General features: G+C 40.9%; 2 protein-coding genes across 13 annotated transcripts; one reads left to right on the top strand and one right to left on the bottom strand.

Annotated features, from left to right (window-relative positions):
* Positions 1-2211: 2211 nt before the first annotated feature.
* Positions 2212-13010, bottom strand: LOC110538251 (zinc finger CCCH domain-containing protein 7A). Of its 12 annotated transcripts, none has more exons than XM_021624955.3 (23): positions 12820-13010; positions 11801-11896; positions 11390-11429; positions 11002-11205; positions 10731-10889; positions 10545-10625; positions 10399-10452; positions 10244-10280; positions 7860-8257; positions 7440-7719; positions 7053-7078; positions 6781-6925; positions 6268-6426; positions 5946-6151; positions 5093-5193; positions 4709-4890; positions 4329-4402; positions 4064-4200; positions 3868-3973; positions 3620-3728; positions 3365-3498; positions 3087-3250; positions 2212-2974 (listed from the first exon to the last, which is right to left on the bottom strand). In XM_021624955.3, the coding sequence occupies exons 2-23, from the start codon at positions 11866-11868 to the stop codon at positions 2785-2787; spliced, it is 3054 nt and encodes a 1017-aa protein (XP_021480630.3). In that variant the 5' UTR covers positions 11869-11896; positions 12820-13010; the 3' UTR covers positions 2212-2784. The 12 variants fall into 12 exon arrangements, with proteins under 12 accessions (XP_021480630.3, XP_021480635.3, XP_021480634.3 ...); XM_021624960.3 differs by having other exon boundaries at positions 7473-7719; positions 7887-8257; XM_021624959.3 differs by having other exon boundaries at positions 7473-7719; positions 12820-13008.
* Positions 12898-16637, top strand: LOC110538252 (phospholipase A2). Its single transcript, XM_021624961.3, has 4 exons — positions 12898-13677; positions 15065-15233; positions 15848-15954; positions 16460-16637. The coding sequence occupies exons 1-4, from the start codon at positions 13641-13643 to the stop codon at positions 16606-16608; spliced, it is 462 nt and encodes a 153-aa protein (XP_021480636.1). The 5' UTR covers positions 12898-13640; the 3' UTR covers positions 16609-16637.
* The last annotated feature ends 90 nt before the right edge of the window (positions 16638-16727 follow it).

Genomic DNA, 16727 nt, shown 5'->3' with positions numbered 1-16727 from the left:
ACTGGTACCCCCGTATATACAGCCCCGCTATTGTTATTTACTGCTGCTCTTTAATTATTAGTTTTTCTTTTCTCTTACTTTTTTTGTAGATATTTTCTTAAAACTGCATTGTTGGTTAAGGGCTTGTAAGTAAGCATTTCACTGTAAGGTTACTGTCGTATTCGGCACTTGTGACAACTAAAATTTGATTTGATGTAATGATCAATTGGCTTTTTAAACTGATAAACTCGGATTAGCTGACACAACGTGCCATTGGAACACAGGAGTGATGGTTGCCGATAATGGGCCTCTGTACGCCTATGTAGATATTCCATTAAAAAATCAGCTACAAAAGTCACTCACAACATTAACAATGACTACACTGTATTTCTGAACAAGTTGATGCTATTTTAAAAATGGACGCTCTTCTTTCAAAAACAACAACATTTCTCATTGACCCCAAACTTTTGAACGGAAGTGTGTATTTGTTTTTTTATTTTTCATTCATCTGTCAATGTTATAATTTGTCTTCCACATTATTTTATGTAGATCATAGACAAAAAACAAATCAATTTTCAACCCACTTTGTAATACAATACATTTGAAGAAATCCAAGGAGGGTGTAGAGACTTTCTATAGGCCCTGTATATCACATGGGTCACATTCCCCTGCTCAAGACATGGCATGCGTCAACCAATGGTATTGACTGACAGGTTGCTACAACATGACCAAAATTATGTGGACACCTGCTTGTCGAACATCTCATTCCAAAATCATGGGCTTTAATGTGGAGTTGGTCCCCACTTTGCTGCTATAATAGCCTCCTCTCTTCTGTGAAGGCTTTCCACTAGATGTTGGAACATTGCTGCGGGGACTTGCTTCCATTCAGCCACAAGTGTATTCGTGAGGTCGGGCATTGATGTTAGGCCTGACTCGCAGTCGGCGTTCACAATTCATTCCAAAGGTATTTGATGGGATTGAGATCAGGGCTCTGTGCAGGTCAGTCAAGTTCTTTCACACCAATCTCAACAAACCATGGACATTGCTTTGTGCATGAGGGCAATGTCATGCTGAAACAGGGAAGGGCCTTCCCCAAACGGTTGCCACAAAGTTGGAAGCAAAGAATTGCCTAGAATGTCATTGTATGCTGTAGCATTAATATTTTCCTTCACTGGAACTAAGGGGCCTAACCTGAACCATGAAAACAGCCACAGACCATTATTCCTCCACCAAGCCTTTACAGTTAACACTATGTTTTCGGGCAAGGGAGTGTTCTCCTGGGACCCGCCGAGCCCAGATTTGTCAGTCGGACTGTTAGGTGGTGACGCGTGATTAATCACTCCAGAGAACAAGTTTCCACTGCTCCAGAGTCCAATGGCGGTGAGCTTTACACCACTCCTTCTGACGCTTGGCATTGTGCGTGGTGATCTTAGGCTTGTGTGCGGCTGCTCGGCCATGGAAACCCATTTTATGAAGCTCCCGACGAACAGTTCTTGTGCTGACATTGCTTCCAGAGGCCGTTTGGAACTTGGTAGTTAGTGTTGCAAGATAGCACGTTAAAAAAAAATCTATGCGCTTCAGCACTCGTTGATCCTGTTCTGTGAGCTAGTGTGGCCTACTACTTTGCGGCTGAGCCATTGTTGCTCCTAGACATTTCCACTTCACAATAACAGCACTTACAGTTGACTGGGGCAGCTCTAGCAGGACAGAAATTTGACTGACTTGTTGGAAAGGTGGCATCCTATGACAGTGCCACGTTGAAAGTCACTGAGCTCTTCAGTAAGACTGCCAATGTTTACCTATGTAGATAATATGGCTTTGTGCTTGATTTTACACACCTGTCAGCTACGGGTATGGTTGAAATAGTCAAATACACAAATGTGAAGGGGTGTCCATACTTCTGTATATATCGTGTGTGGTTAGCTGGTACGTAAAATACCTATCCAGGCGTTGTAAGATCTGGCCGGTGTCAGCAACGCCTGGGCAGAGGAATTGCCCATTTTGTGTTTAGCTGACACCTATCCAGGAGTTGTAAGATCTGGCATGCATCTGCAATGTCGTCAGGCAGGAACTCGACTATTGTCATTCCACAAACCATTGTATCCATCCTACCACTGATTAAACTTTGCAAAATGTCTTCCATTTTAGACTTCATGACAACTAAGCACATTGCATAGAATGTCAACCTACATTTTTTAGGCTGCTACCCTAATGAAAGTACAAAATCAATACTTGCAACAAGAAATCAAGATTTTATTTTGGTTGGTTGGCATATTCCAAAACCAACAGGCATAAATGCAACAAATTATGGAAATAATGAAAAAGACCTACGTGAACATAATTTTTGAAAGGATGCATAATTCCATTTCAAAACATTCCAATCTTCAGACTTCTGAATCGTATAAAACAAAAAGGAACCTTTCTTAAAAACTCAAATACAAAAACAAGCCTTTTTTGTGACCTTTCGACATAAGAGCTGTTCTGATGGTGTCTACCCCTGCTTTGGCTTCTCTGAGCAGGACATCAATCCATTTTATGACAAGCGATCCTTGTGACGCGTCAATGATTGCTACGTTACGTAAAAGGCAATGGTGCATCTCTTTATCTGTGATAAAAGGAACACCGCTATGATTATTTGGAGCACATGGCCAACAGTGTACTTCCCATTAAAATCAAGCTGTGATCTGCATCTCTCCTCTTAATGGTACAGACTAGATCCTCCCAAAGGCTTACCTGAACCTGTACCTCTTTTACTTAACACTGCAAAATATATTGCATCCCAACATAATCATTGTCATCAAATCATTACTTTATGTCTTTAAGCAGAAAACTATATTTGCCAAAGTCATTGTCATTTGGGGCTATAAGATGGTCTTTTCTGGCTTTGGCCAGTTTCATCAAAAGGAACTCCCTGCGCTCCGTCCATTCCTTTAGTTCTTCGTTTCCATGAGCCAGTTTACACAACTCCTCCTCTGTGCAAGTGCCTTTAAGGTATCTGTGGAAATGGGTGCAGTATCAGAAATGTCAGTCACCAATAATACCATTTCCAGTAATCAAATTAGGCACCAGTGACCTAGATAAACATTGAATTAGCATAGAAACCTTACCTCTCGCAAACTCTGAAGGTGCCAGTGGGGAAGCGATACTGCCAGCAGTTCTGATCGTCTTCAGAGTTAAACACTTTCTCTCTGTGTTTTTCTGAAGTGATGTGCTGCTGCCACTGCCTGTCACTGTTGCAGTTCTTACCACAAAGCCAACAGTGGTTGCCAGTCTAGCATAACAGATATCATCAAGATGATATTAGCATGTTGAAGGTTTGTGGTCACTTACAGCATGTTGATGGTCATATAACCAACTGGGTGTGGTTAAAACAGAGATTGCTTACCATCTCCTCAGCATAGTCTGTGGGCATGTGGATCTGCTTCCCGTTCTCCTTGATGGAGCTGTTGGAGGCATCCTCGCTCCAGCCAGGCTTCTGAGACTGCAGCCAGTGCTCATACAGTTGCTCCATGTCAGGAACTAAATGGACACACACAATTTAGTATCTGATTAAGTTTGTATTAGTCATAATATATTTACTGTACATCACATAGGCATGAACTGCTGTACAAAAACTACGGTCCATCTGTAACAAACTCACTGTTGTTCTCTTTCATGTATGTCCACAGGTCCCTTTCCTCTGTGCTGTGTGCAAACGTGCAGTTTCCGATGTACTGGCACTTTTTGCCAGTAGACACGTGCATACAAATCTGTAAGTAAAACACAAACAAAACATGAGCACTTTACACGAGGACAAAACATGATTCTCTCAGAGATTCCCATACGAGTCAGCTGAGTATGTGGTCAGACCAGTTGCTCTGGGAGCATTTTCAGCCCTCCTAGGCCTACCTCAAACTGAGACGGGATGGGCTTCTTTGTTGGGAGAGGGCGGATCGTTGTCCACTTCTTGCGTTCGATGGAACTCACCAGCACCACTCGTTTGTCTTTTGACCACCTGCAACACAGGTCAGATGAAATTCACTATGCTGACCAGGCTCATTATTCAAATTGTCCTGAAATGGTTTCAGGGGAAAGAACTACTCACGAATGCCTGGCTTTGGCAGTGCAGTACTTCTTGTTCTTGTCTGCCTCACTAACTTGGCCGTTTCTCCAACACTGCCCACACACAAACTGCATCTTCAGATTTGGGGGTCCAAACCTCTTCAGTGGTGTGGTGAATTGCTGGAATGACACAAAATAAATGGTTTGTGTCAGGTCATGTGGAAAATCTGCAGTCAAATGAACATTAGAAATACATTTAGGAAATAAAGCATGTTCTGAATTTGGTGTTGTGTACAATGACTGTTTACCAGGGATCCTTGGGAGCCTGCCTCCATGTTCCAAAACCTATTGGCCTCATGGACTATATTTTCAGGAGTGATGCCTATATGATCATAAACAGATTGCAAAGAGTTAAGAGGGATGTTCACTTAGAAAACCCACAAAAGTTACCAGAAGGTCCTTAAAATACTTTTTCGGCTGTATGTAATAACACAAAAAAACGTTCTGGGCTAATAATGTAAGAAATAACACAAACTAAATACTACAAAGTTGCTTAGGAGCTAGAAGCAGAGGTGCCATGTCTGTCGGCACCTCTTACAACTGGGAAAAGTAATCTTGTTGAATTACCAATAACATTCTTTGATTAGATGCTATTTGAAGGCACCTTTAATAGGTGGTAAGGGCTTACCTAGCTGGTGCTGCATCATCCACACCTTCAGCTCGATCAGGCTGTGGGCATAGAAGCACTCGTCTTCCCGCACGCAGCCGTAGCGCACCTCATGCCGACAGATGTCCATCTGGTTCTGCGGACTGTACGGACGGATTTTGGAGTAGCGCACAGTGTTCTCCCTCAGAATGTGGACCAGGCACCTGAAAGCACAACAACTCATCAAGTTCACAACCCCACTGTGCAGGGCATAGAATCATGTTACAATATACACTAGTGGGCTTAATTACTAAAGGAACCAGAGCGGTCAGCCACAAACCATCACTTACAAGGTAGACCGCTGCTTAATTCACTTAAAAACCTCTGCATCCGTCTCAGCATGTGTAAACAAGTGAAATGGCTTACTTCTGATCTTCAAAGGCATGTTTTGTCACGGGGTGAGAGCAAAGAGATGGGTTGTCCTTATTGGTTTTGCTGATTATTCTGGGTTTGTGATCAAAACACACCTGGTGATCAGATACGATACATTAGAGGGATGGACAAGTCTTACAAGACACTGTACACAGAGTAGAGGTTTTAATAAAGGGCACAACTCCCACTCATAAAACTGACGCTTATACCAGAGGCAGTAATGTGACAGTCAACGTTAGTGTAATTCCACGGTAACAGAATGATGACAAAAAAACAACAAACCGTCATTCTGTTACCAAACTTTGTATCTTCAAGTAAATGTTTAATTCGATTTTTTATCAGTGGAAAATTGTTAAAAGTTGTCCTAATGCATAGATTTGTATGGTTTAACTTTGTAATCATTGGTTTTTGTTTGGCATACTTTTAAAAATAAAAAAATAAAAAATGGTAGTCTCAGCATCATTGTTCCGTGGAATTCTATTGCTCGTGAGAAGAATGAGGACACAGGATGTGGTTACAGTCAGGTTACATCAGCGGAACCTCAAGTCAAAAGTTCTCTCTATAACACAGTGGTGCTCCACTCCAGTCAGATGTCCTCAGTCCTGCTGGTTTTCATTTCTCCCTGAAACTTAAATTGATTGTCTAGGGTCCACACACACACACACTATTACTCTGGGCTGATGAAAAGGCAAAACCACTGCAGCACTCAAGAACCAGAGTTGTGTACCCTTGCTGCTCGAACACAACAATGGCAATGCAATAAGACAGACTCAGGAACTTATCAATGAAGACACCCCATTCCAGGAGGAACACGTCACAATTTCTTACATTAAAAAGCCCAACTTACTCCACAGAGGAACATGAATATTCCGTGATGCTCCTGTAGGATCTTCGGGACAGTCAGATTGATCTTACTGGTGGGCCCAAATGGATCAAAGAGAAAGTCTCTGCAGATGAAGCCTTTGCGCTCCAGGGACCAAACATCAATCTCCTCTTGGCAGTAGGCAAATGTGCAGTGACCAGGGTACCTGCACCCCTCTCCAATGGCGACATCTACAAGATCATCGTTTTAGTTAATACATCTCCATAGGCAGCTGAACACTGGCACAGACGGACCATGAAGCACATTGGAGTAGTAGTATTAGAGTAGTAGTATTTTCAAGGCTTACCTTTGCAGATGTAGTATGGCCCAACATACTGGGATTTTGTCGGTCTGGGTCTGATCAGCTTCCATGACTTGTCTGGTTGATTTTTTATCCTTCCAAGTAATATGTCCTTCTTGCATTTGTGCTCTTCGGTATAGAGTGTGAAATCCAACACTCCAAGCCCTAGTGATAGGATATCAACATGAGCTTTCACATACAATAATTATCATGTCCCATACCCATTTATCAACCCAGTTTCATACTCTTAGATGTTGCACAATAAGCAAAACAGACAATCATATACACTGAACAAAAATATAAAAAGGCAAAAGGCATGCTCAAACTGCTATGTCACTTTACGTGTAGGTCCCATGTTTCATGAGCTGAAATAAACCCCTGCCCAGTCATGTGCAATCCATAGATTAGGGCCTAAATCATTGATTTCAATTGACTGATTTCCTTATATGAACTGTAACTCAGTAAAAATCTTTGAAATTGTTGCATGTTGCGTTTATATTACATAAAGCATGTTCTTACCAGTTTTGACATAGCAGTTTGAGCATGCCTGTTTGAATTCATGAGTATCAGCCAGGGGATTTTTGGCCAGATCCACAACAGCAGGGAGGGGGGTTACATCCGGCATCCCCAGGGCCATTCCCATTGGCTTATCATGGTCAGTCAACTGGAGGGGGAACAAATATCATTATTTATTTAAAAAAAATAGACAAGAAAAACTAAAAACATATAAAACACAAGGCACTGTTGTGAAAATATCAGTGGGACATGAAGACTAGACTAGCTAGACTCACCTGCATGAATGGATGCTGACTATATCCTAGATTTTTTTTTTGGGGGGGGGGGGGGGGGGGGAGAAAAATACATCAGAGACAACATTGACAAAACGTTTATGAAAAGTAAATAACAAAAAAAATCTAATTTCAGTTGATTGTTTTGTCAAAATCCAAATTTGTTAGCAATTGAGATTTCATTATTCAATAAGACGTTATTTACATTTTAGTCATTTAGCAGACGCTCTTATCCAGAGCAATTCAGTTTAAGTGCCTTGCTCTAGGGCATAGGGACAGATTTTCGAACCAGCTTACTGGTTACTGGCTCTCAAGCGCTAGGCTACGTGCCGCCCCAGATATAAGACATAAGGATAATAACAAATGTTCAACACATTCGAGAGGTATTACCGTTAAACTGGCTGTATGCAACTCCTTGCATACCTGTCTGAGGCTCTGACATGGAGAGACTGTCCAGTGAGTCCAATGGAGAGGAGACCCCGAAGGTGTCCAGACCTAAAGAGTACCCACTGGCTTGTGGCTTGTGGTAGGGAGGAGGCAGAGTCACTGTGCACTGTGATGTCACATGCATAAAAGGGTTCATGTGAGATGGCATAAGGAAAGGACTAGACATGGCATTTGAGGGGGCACTGGTTGGAAAAGGGATAGGGCCCTTCATGGTGGGAATGACCTAGAGAGAGAACAATACACTCTACATTAGATATTGTTTTAACATGATAGTGAAAAGGCCAAATTTAAAACAAAAACAGATTTTTTTAAACTATAATTGAATGAAAACATTTTTAAACATTTAAAAAAAGGTTTTCCTACATTAGCAGCAATCTCCCATGAACGTACCATGGGAGATTCTGTGGGCCCGGGGCCAGCTTGGTCCAGCAGATCATCCAGGTCATCTCCAATAATTTCCGCATCGAAGTCCGGGTGAGACTTTTGCATTGGCAAATGATAAGACTGGGTAGGGCTGGCTCTGGCACCATTGACCAACGTATGCATGGGCTTGGAAATGGGCATAGGCAGGGGCACCGGAACATGATTGGGCTCTGGGGTGTGAACCTCAACAGGCGATACTGAAGGGATGATGCTGACAGGGGGGGATTCAGTTTCTAGTCTCTCATTCCGAGGGGGGTGCACCTTCATTGCTGCCAATGGGTCATGGCTTGGGGGGGCTGGGTCTGGACCGTCAGTTTCCTGAGGGGGCTGATTCACTTCTACAACACAGGTGGGAATTTGGAAAGTGCAAACATAATTTTTTAGCAACAAGACCTTCCACATTTAAAAAGGTCCAATGCAGCCGTTTTTCTCTCATCAAATCATTTCTAGGAAACAACTAAGTAACTTACTGTGATTGCTTTCAATTAAAATGAGTTAAACAATTGAAAAATAACCTATTCACAAAGAGCAATTTCTCAAGTAAGATATTTTGCTAAGACTGTCTGAGAGGAGAGTGGAAATGGAAAAAGAAAGCTGTTATTGGCAGAGGTTTGGATCTCTCTCTCTTATGGACGTGTTGGTTGTTTATCAACAAAACTGACACGTGCGCAACTATGGGGCAAAACAGACAGGGTTGGCTTATTTTGTCACGAAATGTTAATTGAAAAGAAATACATTTGCACAATGAGCAATTGTTGTCTCAAATACACTGAACAAATATATAACATGCAACATGTAAAGTTTGTGTTTCATGAGCGGAAATAAAAAAATCCCAGAAATGTTCCATATGCACAAAAAGTTTCTCACAAATTTGTTTACATCCTTGTTAATGAGCATTTCTCCTTTGCCAAGATAATCCATCCATCTGACAGATGTGGCATATCAAGAAGCTTGTGCCGGGGACAAAAGGCCATGTTGTGTCACAACACAATGCCACAGATGAGGAAGTGTGCAATTGGCATGCCGACTGCATTAATGTTCACGGGGGGGCTGGCTCCCCATTGGCTGGGCCTGGCTCCCCAGTGGGTGGGCCTATGCCCTCCCAGACCCACACCTGGCCGCACCCCTGCCCAGTCATGTCAGTCAATTTATTTATTTCAATCGACTGATTTCCTTTATATGAACAGTAACTCCGTAAAATCTTTGAAATTGTTGTACGATGCGTTTTGTTTGCCATATCAACATAGACATGAGTCAAAACAAGACATGGTATCAATAACAATATACAACGAGTTGAAGCGAGCTTACTACAATTCCATACATGACAGCTTCTTGTCAGTTGTTACTATCCATCTGACTGTTCAGAATCATAACGCACGCCTTCCAGCCACGTCAATGCAGTGCATCACTTACGTGATGTCAGTCAACCCATCTATTGGTCTATTAACTAATTTAGCAAGGTAGGCCAAAATTCCATCCCACCAAAATAGCCTGGCGGTCTTTTCAAACAGCTCTTACACTAAAAGGGCATTATAATGTACACCATTTCACAGTATTATTCCAACCTCATAGTAGAAATATACACTGAGTAAACCAAACATTAGGAACACCTTCCTAATATTGAGTTGCACACCCCCCCTTCTGTCCTTAGAACAGAAGGGGCCTCAATTCGTCAGGGCATAGACTCTACAAGGTGTCGAAAGCATTCCACAGGGATGTTGGCCCATGTTGACTCCAAGGCTTCCCACAGTTGTGTCAAGTTGGCTGGATGTCCTTTGGGTGGTGGAACATTCTTGATACACAGGAAACTATTGAGCGTGAAAGACCCAGCAGCGTTGCAGTTCTTCACACAAACCGGTGAGCCTGGCACCTACTACCATACCTTGTTCAAAGGGTCTTAAATATTTTGTCTTCCCCATTCACCCTCTGAATGGAACACATTCACAATCCATGTCTCGATCGTCTCAAGGCTTAAAAACAATGGCGGCTGCTGAGGGGAGGACGGCTCATCATAATGGCTGGAACGGCGCTAATGGAATGGCATCAAACACATGGTTTCTACCATTCCACTCACTCCACTCCAACCATTACCACAACCCCGTCCTACCCAATTAAGGTGCCACCAACCTCCTGTGAATAAATTCTTCTTTAACCCGTGTCCTCCCCTTCATCTACACTGATTGAAGTGGATTTAACAAGTGACATCAATAAGGGATCATAGCTTTCACCTGGATTTACCTGGTCAGTCTGTCATGTAACGAGCAGGTGTTCTTAATATTGTATAAGTAAGTAAATTACTCAAACTAAATCACAGAATCTCTTACCAATTTCTATATCTTCCACAGATGTAGATCCATGAGACTGAAACAAATAAAAAAGAATGCTCTTAACATCTTTACTTGCTGCTACACCATGTTCATTTGGTGCAAGTAATCTGTATTGTGTGCAGATTCACACAAAGAAATGGAATTCCCTTTACCTTGTCATTGGATGCACCTGAATAGCTCGATCCAGGCAAAACATTTAAGGCAGGCTGTTGAAAGAAATGTCTCAAGGTTAGATACCAAGCCACATACTGAAGTAGCCTATGTGCCATATTTCATACTCAACACAGTACACTCTCACCTTACTCCTGACATAGGCTTTACGGATTTTCAATCCCAACATTTTGGCCAGGTCCTGAGTCAATCCTATGACATTGGGATCCTGAAAAAACAATCACATATTGACAATAAGGATTATGAACTTAAGACAATAAAAGGAACCATCTACAAAACCTTACCACATGGTATATTTCCTCTGCGGTCTCACCTGAGGCACTGCAAGGGAGCACTTCGCTACAGTCTCATAGGCCTCTTTATGCCTGCCCATCTCTTTCAAGGCTCTGGCTTTCCTATAAAGAGCTCTATGGTTTCCCTCATTCAATTGAAGAGCTTTCTCACAGTCTACTAGTGCTTCATCATGCAGACCCTGAAATAAAATTCCCAAATTATACCACTATTTGAACAAAAAATAAATAGAGAAATAATACATCATTCATAAATGTAAGACAAAACACACCACTTTCTTAACCCTGACTTACCGGTACAACGTTCAAGTAAGCAGCAGCTCGATTGGCATACAGCTTTTCCAACGTTCCAGTAGGTACACTGATGTCTTCCGAATCTGCATATTCTGCTATGCTCAAGGCCTCAGTGTACATTTCTATAGATCGCATCCATTCCCCTTCATTGAACACGTCATTTCCTTCACCAAACAGATTCTTCACAAGGTCCTGAATGAACACCTGAAAAAACAAATTCAACTTCCTAAATAAAAAACTAATTCAACTTCTAAATAAATACCAAAATATGAGGTGCATTCTGAGCTTCATATATATATATATATATATATATATATATATATATATATATATATATATATATAAATAAAAATGTAGGTGCTGCCATTTGGCTTGATTGCATAATCACCTCATATCGTTCCTGAGTTCCAGGATAGGGCAGAGTTGACCTAGAAACAAACAAGTTCAAACTTAGATCTCCTTCCATTGACACTGAAAACATGAGCATATTCAAGTGTTACGCCATTCAAGGGCTTCATGGAGTAATCTTTTCCCAAATAATAAAATGTCAATATTACTCACATTAAGGCACAAGATCCAGAAATTGCTAAACAACATCTGACTTGTTGTACAGTTCCAGGCAGTTACCACTACGCAAACACTTAGGCTGTCTGCTGCGAAAATTAATTGTAATTCTCTTCCCCCAAGACCATCCATTGGTGGCTGACAACAGCTCTGTAGCCTGATTTCCCTATGCGCTCAACCAATCTGCATTCCCTGGGTACACGGACTTGAACTGGGGAGTCCTGATCATACTCACTGGATGAACTGCAGCCCATTCTGAATATCCTGCCAGCGACTGCTTCGGTCCTGACACAGGATTGACATGTTCACCTGTTTCTTTAGGCCCTGGTCTCTGTCAACACAATATGTCATAAAAAAAAGTTAGTTACCTTTCTAGTTAACATGTTTTAGGCCTACTCTGAGTATAATTGTATTATTGTCAAAAGCGTTTTTGTCGTAGGCCTTAAGAATACGTCCAAACATACATTTTCATTAAGTTACTCACTCATTAACTACTCAAATAAAGACGAAACAATTCACATCATCAATTTGTATAACGTTAAACAGGTGAAAAGTACTTTTCAGGCTTCACGTGCTACTGATTCAACAAAGCATACGACAGCCTCGAAAACCCATGGCTTTAAAATTCGTCATGCCTTCAACTTCCTGTCTGTCGTCTTCACAAGCTAGTTAGTTAAAAGTAATCGGTCAATATTTCGAGAAGATAAAAATCTAACTAGCTAAAGTGAGTCTGCTTACGACTGACAACGAGTCTGAATATACAAATCTACAGTACAGTAGTTGGGAGAGTTGATCCTGGACGAACGTTGTATAGTGTACATTATCACAAGTTAGCCCCATAACGTCAGAGGAAATGTTCGTTACCCACTGACATATGTAGCTAGCTAGTTAGCGTCTAGGTCGAACAAATACCTCAACCTAGGTAGGCTAGCTTAACTAAATTAGACTAACCGATCTGGCACGAGAAAGATATTGACATTCTTAACACAAACAGTATGCAATGTGATTGCTAGATAGCCATGGCTATACAGTTTACAGTTACATGCTTGTCAAAGATAACGTACACTAGTAGAGAATCTACATTTTTCTACAGTAACGTTAGCTAGCTTCCTAGCAAGCTAGTTAGCAATATGTAGGGCGGGAGATGCAAGAGAGCTAGCTACAGTACATGACTGTTAGCGGTGTAGCTAACAGCTAGATAGCAAACTAGCTAGTTAGCCATCTTGCAAATAATGACATTTAAAATATGCTCACCCTTAAGGAATATTTAGATGTAAAAAAAAAGTCCACATCTAAATGAGTACAGCTTAAGATGTATGACTTGTTCCCTGGCCAACATCAGTGATTTCTTGAGTGTTGGGGACACGAATCATGATGTGGCCTGGTCTCTGGCATGACGTTTTTTTTAAATGTTTGCTAGATTCCATTCTTATTCGAGGAAACAGGGCCCCCTGTTGACCACAAACTGTGTTCTGACTTTTTACTTTAATAAACTATGAAATTAAAGTACTATGTACATGATGAGATCTTGAAATGTCAACAAATAAATATAATTCAAATGAACTATTAATGGGAATATAGCATGATATACAACCTTTTGACACTGTTGACTTGCTGGGCCTTTATGAACATGTTTTCTGTGAGGAATTGCATGCAATAAGGCTGTTGACGTGATAAAAAATGACCACAGACATTCATTTATTGATCAATTAGACCTACTTCTAGTATTCTACATGGCATTAGTCCTGAACTGAAGTCCTTGGTCTTCCAGATTCTGAACAAAAGTCAACTGAAGTCCTTGGTTTTTCAGAATCTGAACAAAAGTCATTGAGCAATTGGCTTTAAGTAATACTACATTATGGACTGGGGTGATTCTAACAGAGAGGGAACTCAAACCAAGTTCAGATCAGTGTTCAAGGATTAGTTTACAGCAGATTATTCCGGGAGGAGGAGGGAATGATGCTCGGGAGATTATTCAAACCAGACTCTAAAAAAAAACTCCCCACTGCACTGAATGCCTATGTCCACCAGAGTGTAAATAAGCAGCAGTGCATGCAGACTCCCTCTTGCACACCATGCCTGCACTTTATCGGATACTTCTACTGTTCTCTGGTAAATTGCTGCTTGAATTTCTTTACCTTTTTAACACATTTTGCAGGGAATGATTAAGAGGGATTGGGAGGGAGTGAAGTAATGTTAAAGGACAATGTCATGAGTGCCTTCAGGGATCTAACATAAAAGGAACTTAGATCTGTTATAGCCTGATGATTCAACTCCTTAATTTCACACAACAATACAACTGTATCATCTTGAAATGGTTGAATCTTTTATTTCCATAATCTTGTGATCTTTATATAGAGCTCATTTTATGGTTGAATTTGTACTTTAATGCATGTTTAATGATTTAACAAATCAGTACCAATGTCAATTGTCATGTCTTGTATGTTGACAACTAATATGCACATTACAAATTCATGTTAATTTGATCTGGGAAAAGAGGTTATAGAACTAGACAATAGTATAAGAGTGTAAAGGGAATTTCCAGCTGAACAAAAAGGAGAGCAGTCCCATAAAAAGTGTGAAGTTGTTTTGTATTGTGGGAAAGGGGTTTCAAAAGCTATGGTTGTCTAAAAATATCAGTGTCAGCGAAATTATAGTCAATCATAAACACATTTGGTTTAATACAAGTTGCAAAAAGGAGACACCCCAGCATAGAAGCATAGAAAACATTAAACGGGCCTTCTCTGAGAAAGTACTTATATATTAATCAGACTGTATGAAACGTTCTCTAAACATCAGCCTGAGAGGCTTGTACGAAGTCAAAACAAAAGACAGTGACTTTGCCAGCTGCTACAGAATCACTGAGTTCATAATGTCATTGTGTCCTCAGTCCTTGCACATTCAGTAGCTCTGGCATCAATCACTATCAAACGATATGAGAACAATCCATAACATTCAGTGACAAGTCTAGTGACCATCAACCCGTACACGAATGAGTGTCACAAACAGAACACTGGAAATCATGTGTCTGACAGAAAGGGAAAACATAAACATTTTGTTTATTGTTAAAGTATTGTGTTTATTACTTTTAAATGAATATGAACTTTATTCGTCTTAAATATTCCCCATTACAAAGTGCGTCTTTCTTGGAAAATGTGAGGGACTTCTCCAGGCTTGCAATTGCAATATTAGGTCGTCACATAAATAGACTTGTAATAATACAGCATGTCCATTCCGACACTTTGAACACTTAGACATTCAGAATAATCTTCATATGAGAGACTAATCACCGAGCTACACTTCTCAATATTCACTTGATGACAGGACATATGACTAAAAAGATAGTATGAAGCAAATGGCACATACCAACCAAGGCTGCTACATACAGACAAGTATATGTAAGTGCACGTTTTGAACAAGATGTGTGTATATGTGATTGGTGTACATGTGATGCGCTGAGTTTCATGTTCTTCTTCTGTTGTTGTTGTTGTTGTTGCAGTGGTAATAGCCTCTATGGCACTGCAGAGCCCCCCACGGACTAAGAGAGGGCTACTGGAGCTGGCAGGAGTCATCAAGTGCAGCACAGGCAGATCAGCCCTGGCTTATATGATGTATGGCTGCTACTGTGGACTGGGGGGTCAGGGCTGGCCCAGGGATAAAGCAGACTGGTGAGGCAGTTGTAATGATGTGTTATAAACATGTTATAAATATACCTTTTTTTTTGGGGGGGGGGAGTGCCATTTCATAACAAACTCTGATCATTTAAAGTACCACTGAATGAAAAACCCCTCCATTTACTTTTCAGTCTGGTAGGCCACAATAACAACCTGCATTATGCGATGCAGTTCAAACTGCAAAGTGTATCATTTTGGGTTTTCTTTTGAGGTTTTGCCCTCTTGTCAATTGGATATTTCGAAATAGACATGCACAACCAGCGCTCCCACACCCAAAATCCTAGCCATAACTTCCTTCTGTCCACTAATCACAGACATGAACTCCCACAAAACCGTTAAACTACAGAACCTCTAGCCTCCAAATCTGTCACAGGCCTGCCTACTAACAATAGTTGAGCCCATCCTCTTTCATTTCCTTTTGTTTTAAATAGAGCTGCTGTTGGTCCAAGCTACAATAATATGGAAAAACGCCCAGTCTCTGCCTTTTCAGTTAATAGTTTCTAGAAAAAGGGACTGTATTACTTATGTAGTGCATCACTGAAACAGCAAATAGTTCTTATAATGCCCCGTTTTAAGTGTTACGGTAGTGTATTTTTTCCTTCATTAAGGTGCTGTCACAAACATGACTGCTGCTACGGAGATGCAGAAATTGCTGGTTGCCACACCAAGACAAGAAAGTATCAATGGACATGTGAAGACAGGACTGCAGAATGTGGTATGCCATCTCAGTTTTATGCACATGAATGAGACATAATGATTAAATCAAGCTGAATTAAGTCCCTCCCCTTACAGAGGTGTGGTCATTTAGAGAAAGAAAATACTACATCCTATGACTTTGTCATTGTTTTGCTGTTGAAAATGAATGGGTCTTTTCAGTGCATGGAAAATAACAGATGTGTGATCAACAAACATCTGAGAAGTTTACAAACACTGCAGACATTATAGGGGACAGGAGTGCTAGGAGGGAATGGGCACGAAAGGAATCATTTCTCACCCACGTTTGCAGGTATTTTAAGCTCCCAACCATAATTGCTAATCGCAAAAGCACATAGGACAAGCAACACAGTTCAGGATGTTTACAGTGTTTATTTGAGCATCAGATATTTTCTAACATTTCTAAACCTCAGAGTGTTTCCTTCACATCCTCCACAGACCACTCCTTTCACATCAGCTGTCATTTATGGAAACTACTCACCCGCTTAACCCTCTTTTCATTCCAGATGATCTCAAGGACAAATGTGAGAAGATTCTCTGCAAATGTGACAGGGAGGCAGCCAAATGCTTGAGAAAGGCACCTTTCATCCGGAAATATGCTATGTGGCCAGACTTTCTCTGTGGGTGTACACTGCCAACATGTAATATCTACTGATTCAATAAATGTACACTTGTTGATTTCTACATTTGCTGTGTGTCTGTTTATGTTATTAGAATATCAGAAGGATCTCCTTCACAACATTATAATGACATGTAACAGCAGTAATACTTCAG

Source organism: Oncorhynchus mykiss, chromosome 12 (genome assembly GCF_057628025.1).
Source record: "Oncorhynchus mykiss isolate SJ-2025 chromosome 12, ASM5762802v1, whole genome shotgun sequence".
Lineage (NCBI taxonomy): Eukaryota > Metazoa > Chordata > Actinopteri > Salmoniformes > Salmonidae > Oncorhynchus > Oncorhynchus mykiss.
Note: the sequence above shows the minus strand (reverse complement) of the source record. Positions and strands in the feature narration are given on the sequence as shown.

Coding starts and splice junctions, on each gene's coding strand:
- LOC110538252 (XM_021624961.3), top strand. CDS start 13,641: ATGCCTGCACTTTATCGGATACTTCTACTGTTCTCTG. Junction 15,234..15,847: donor CCCAGGGATAAAGCAGACTG/GTGAGGCAGTTG, acceptor TCCTTCATTAAG/GTGCTGTCACAAACATGACT. Junction 15,955..16,459: donor AGACAGGACTGCAGAATGTG/GTATGCCATCTC, acceptor TTTTCATTCCAG/ATGATCTCAAGGACAAATGT.
- LOC110538251 (XM_021624955.3), bottom strand. CDS start 11,868: ATGTCAATCCTGTGTCAGGACCGAAGCAGTCGCTGGCAGGATATTCAG. Junction 4,403..4,708: donor GATGATGCAGCACCAGCTAG/GTAAGCCCTTAC, acceptor ATGATCATATAG/GCATCACTCCTGAAAATATA. Junction 4,201..4,328: donor CAGGCTCCCAAGGATCCCTG/GTAAACAGTCAT, acceptor GTGTCATTCCAG/CAATTCACCACACCACTGAA.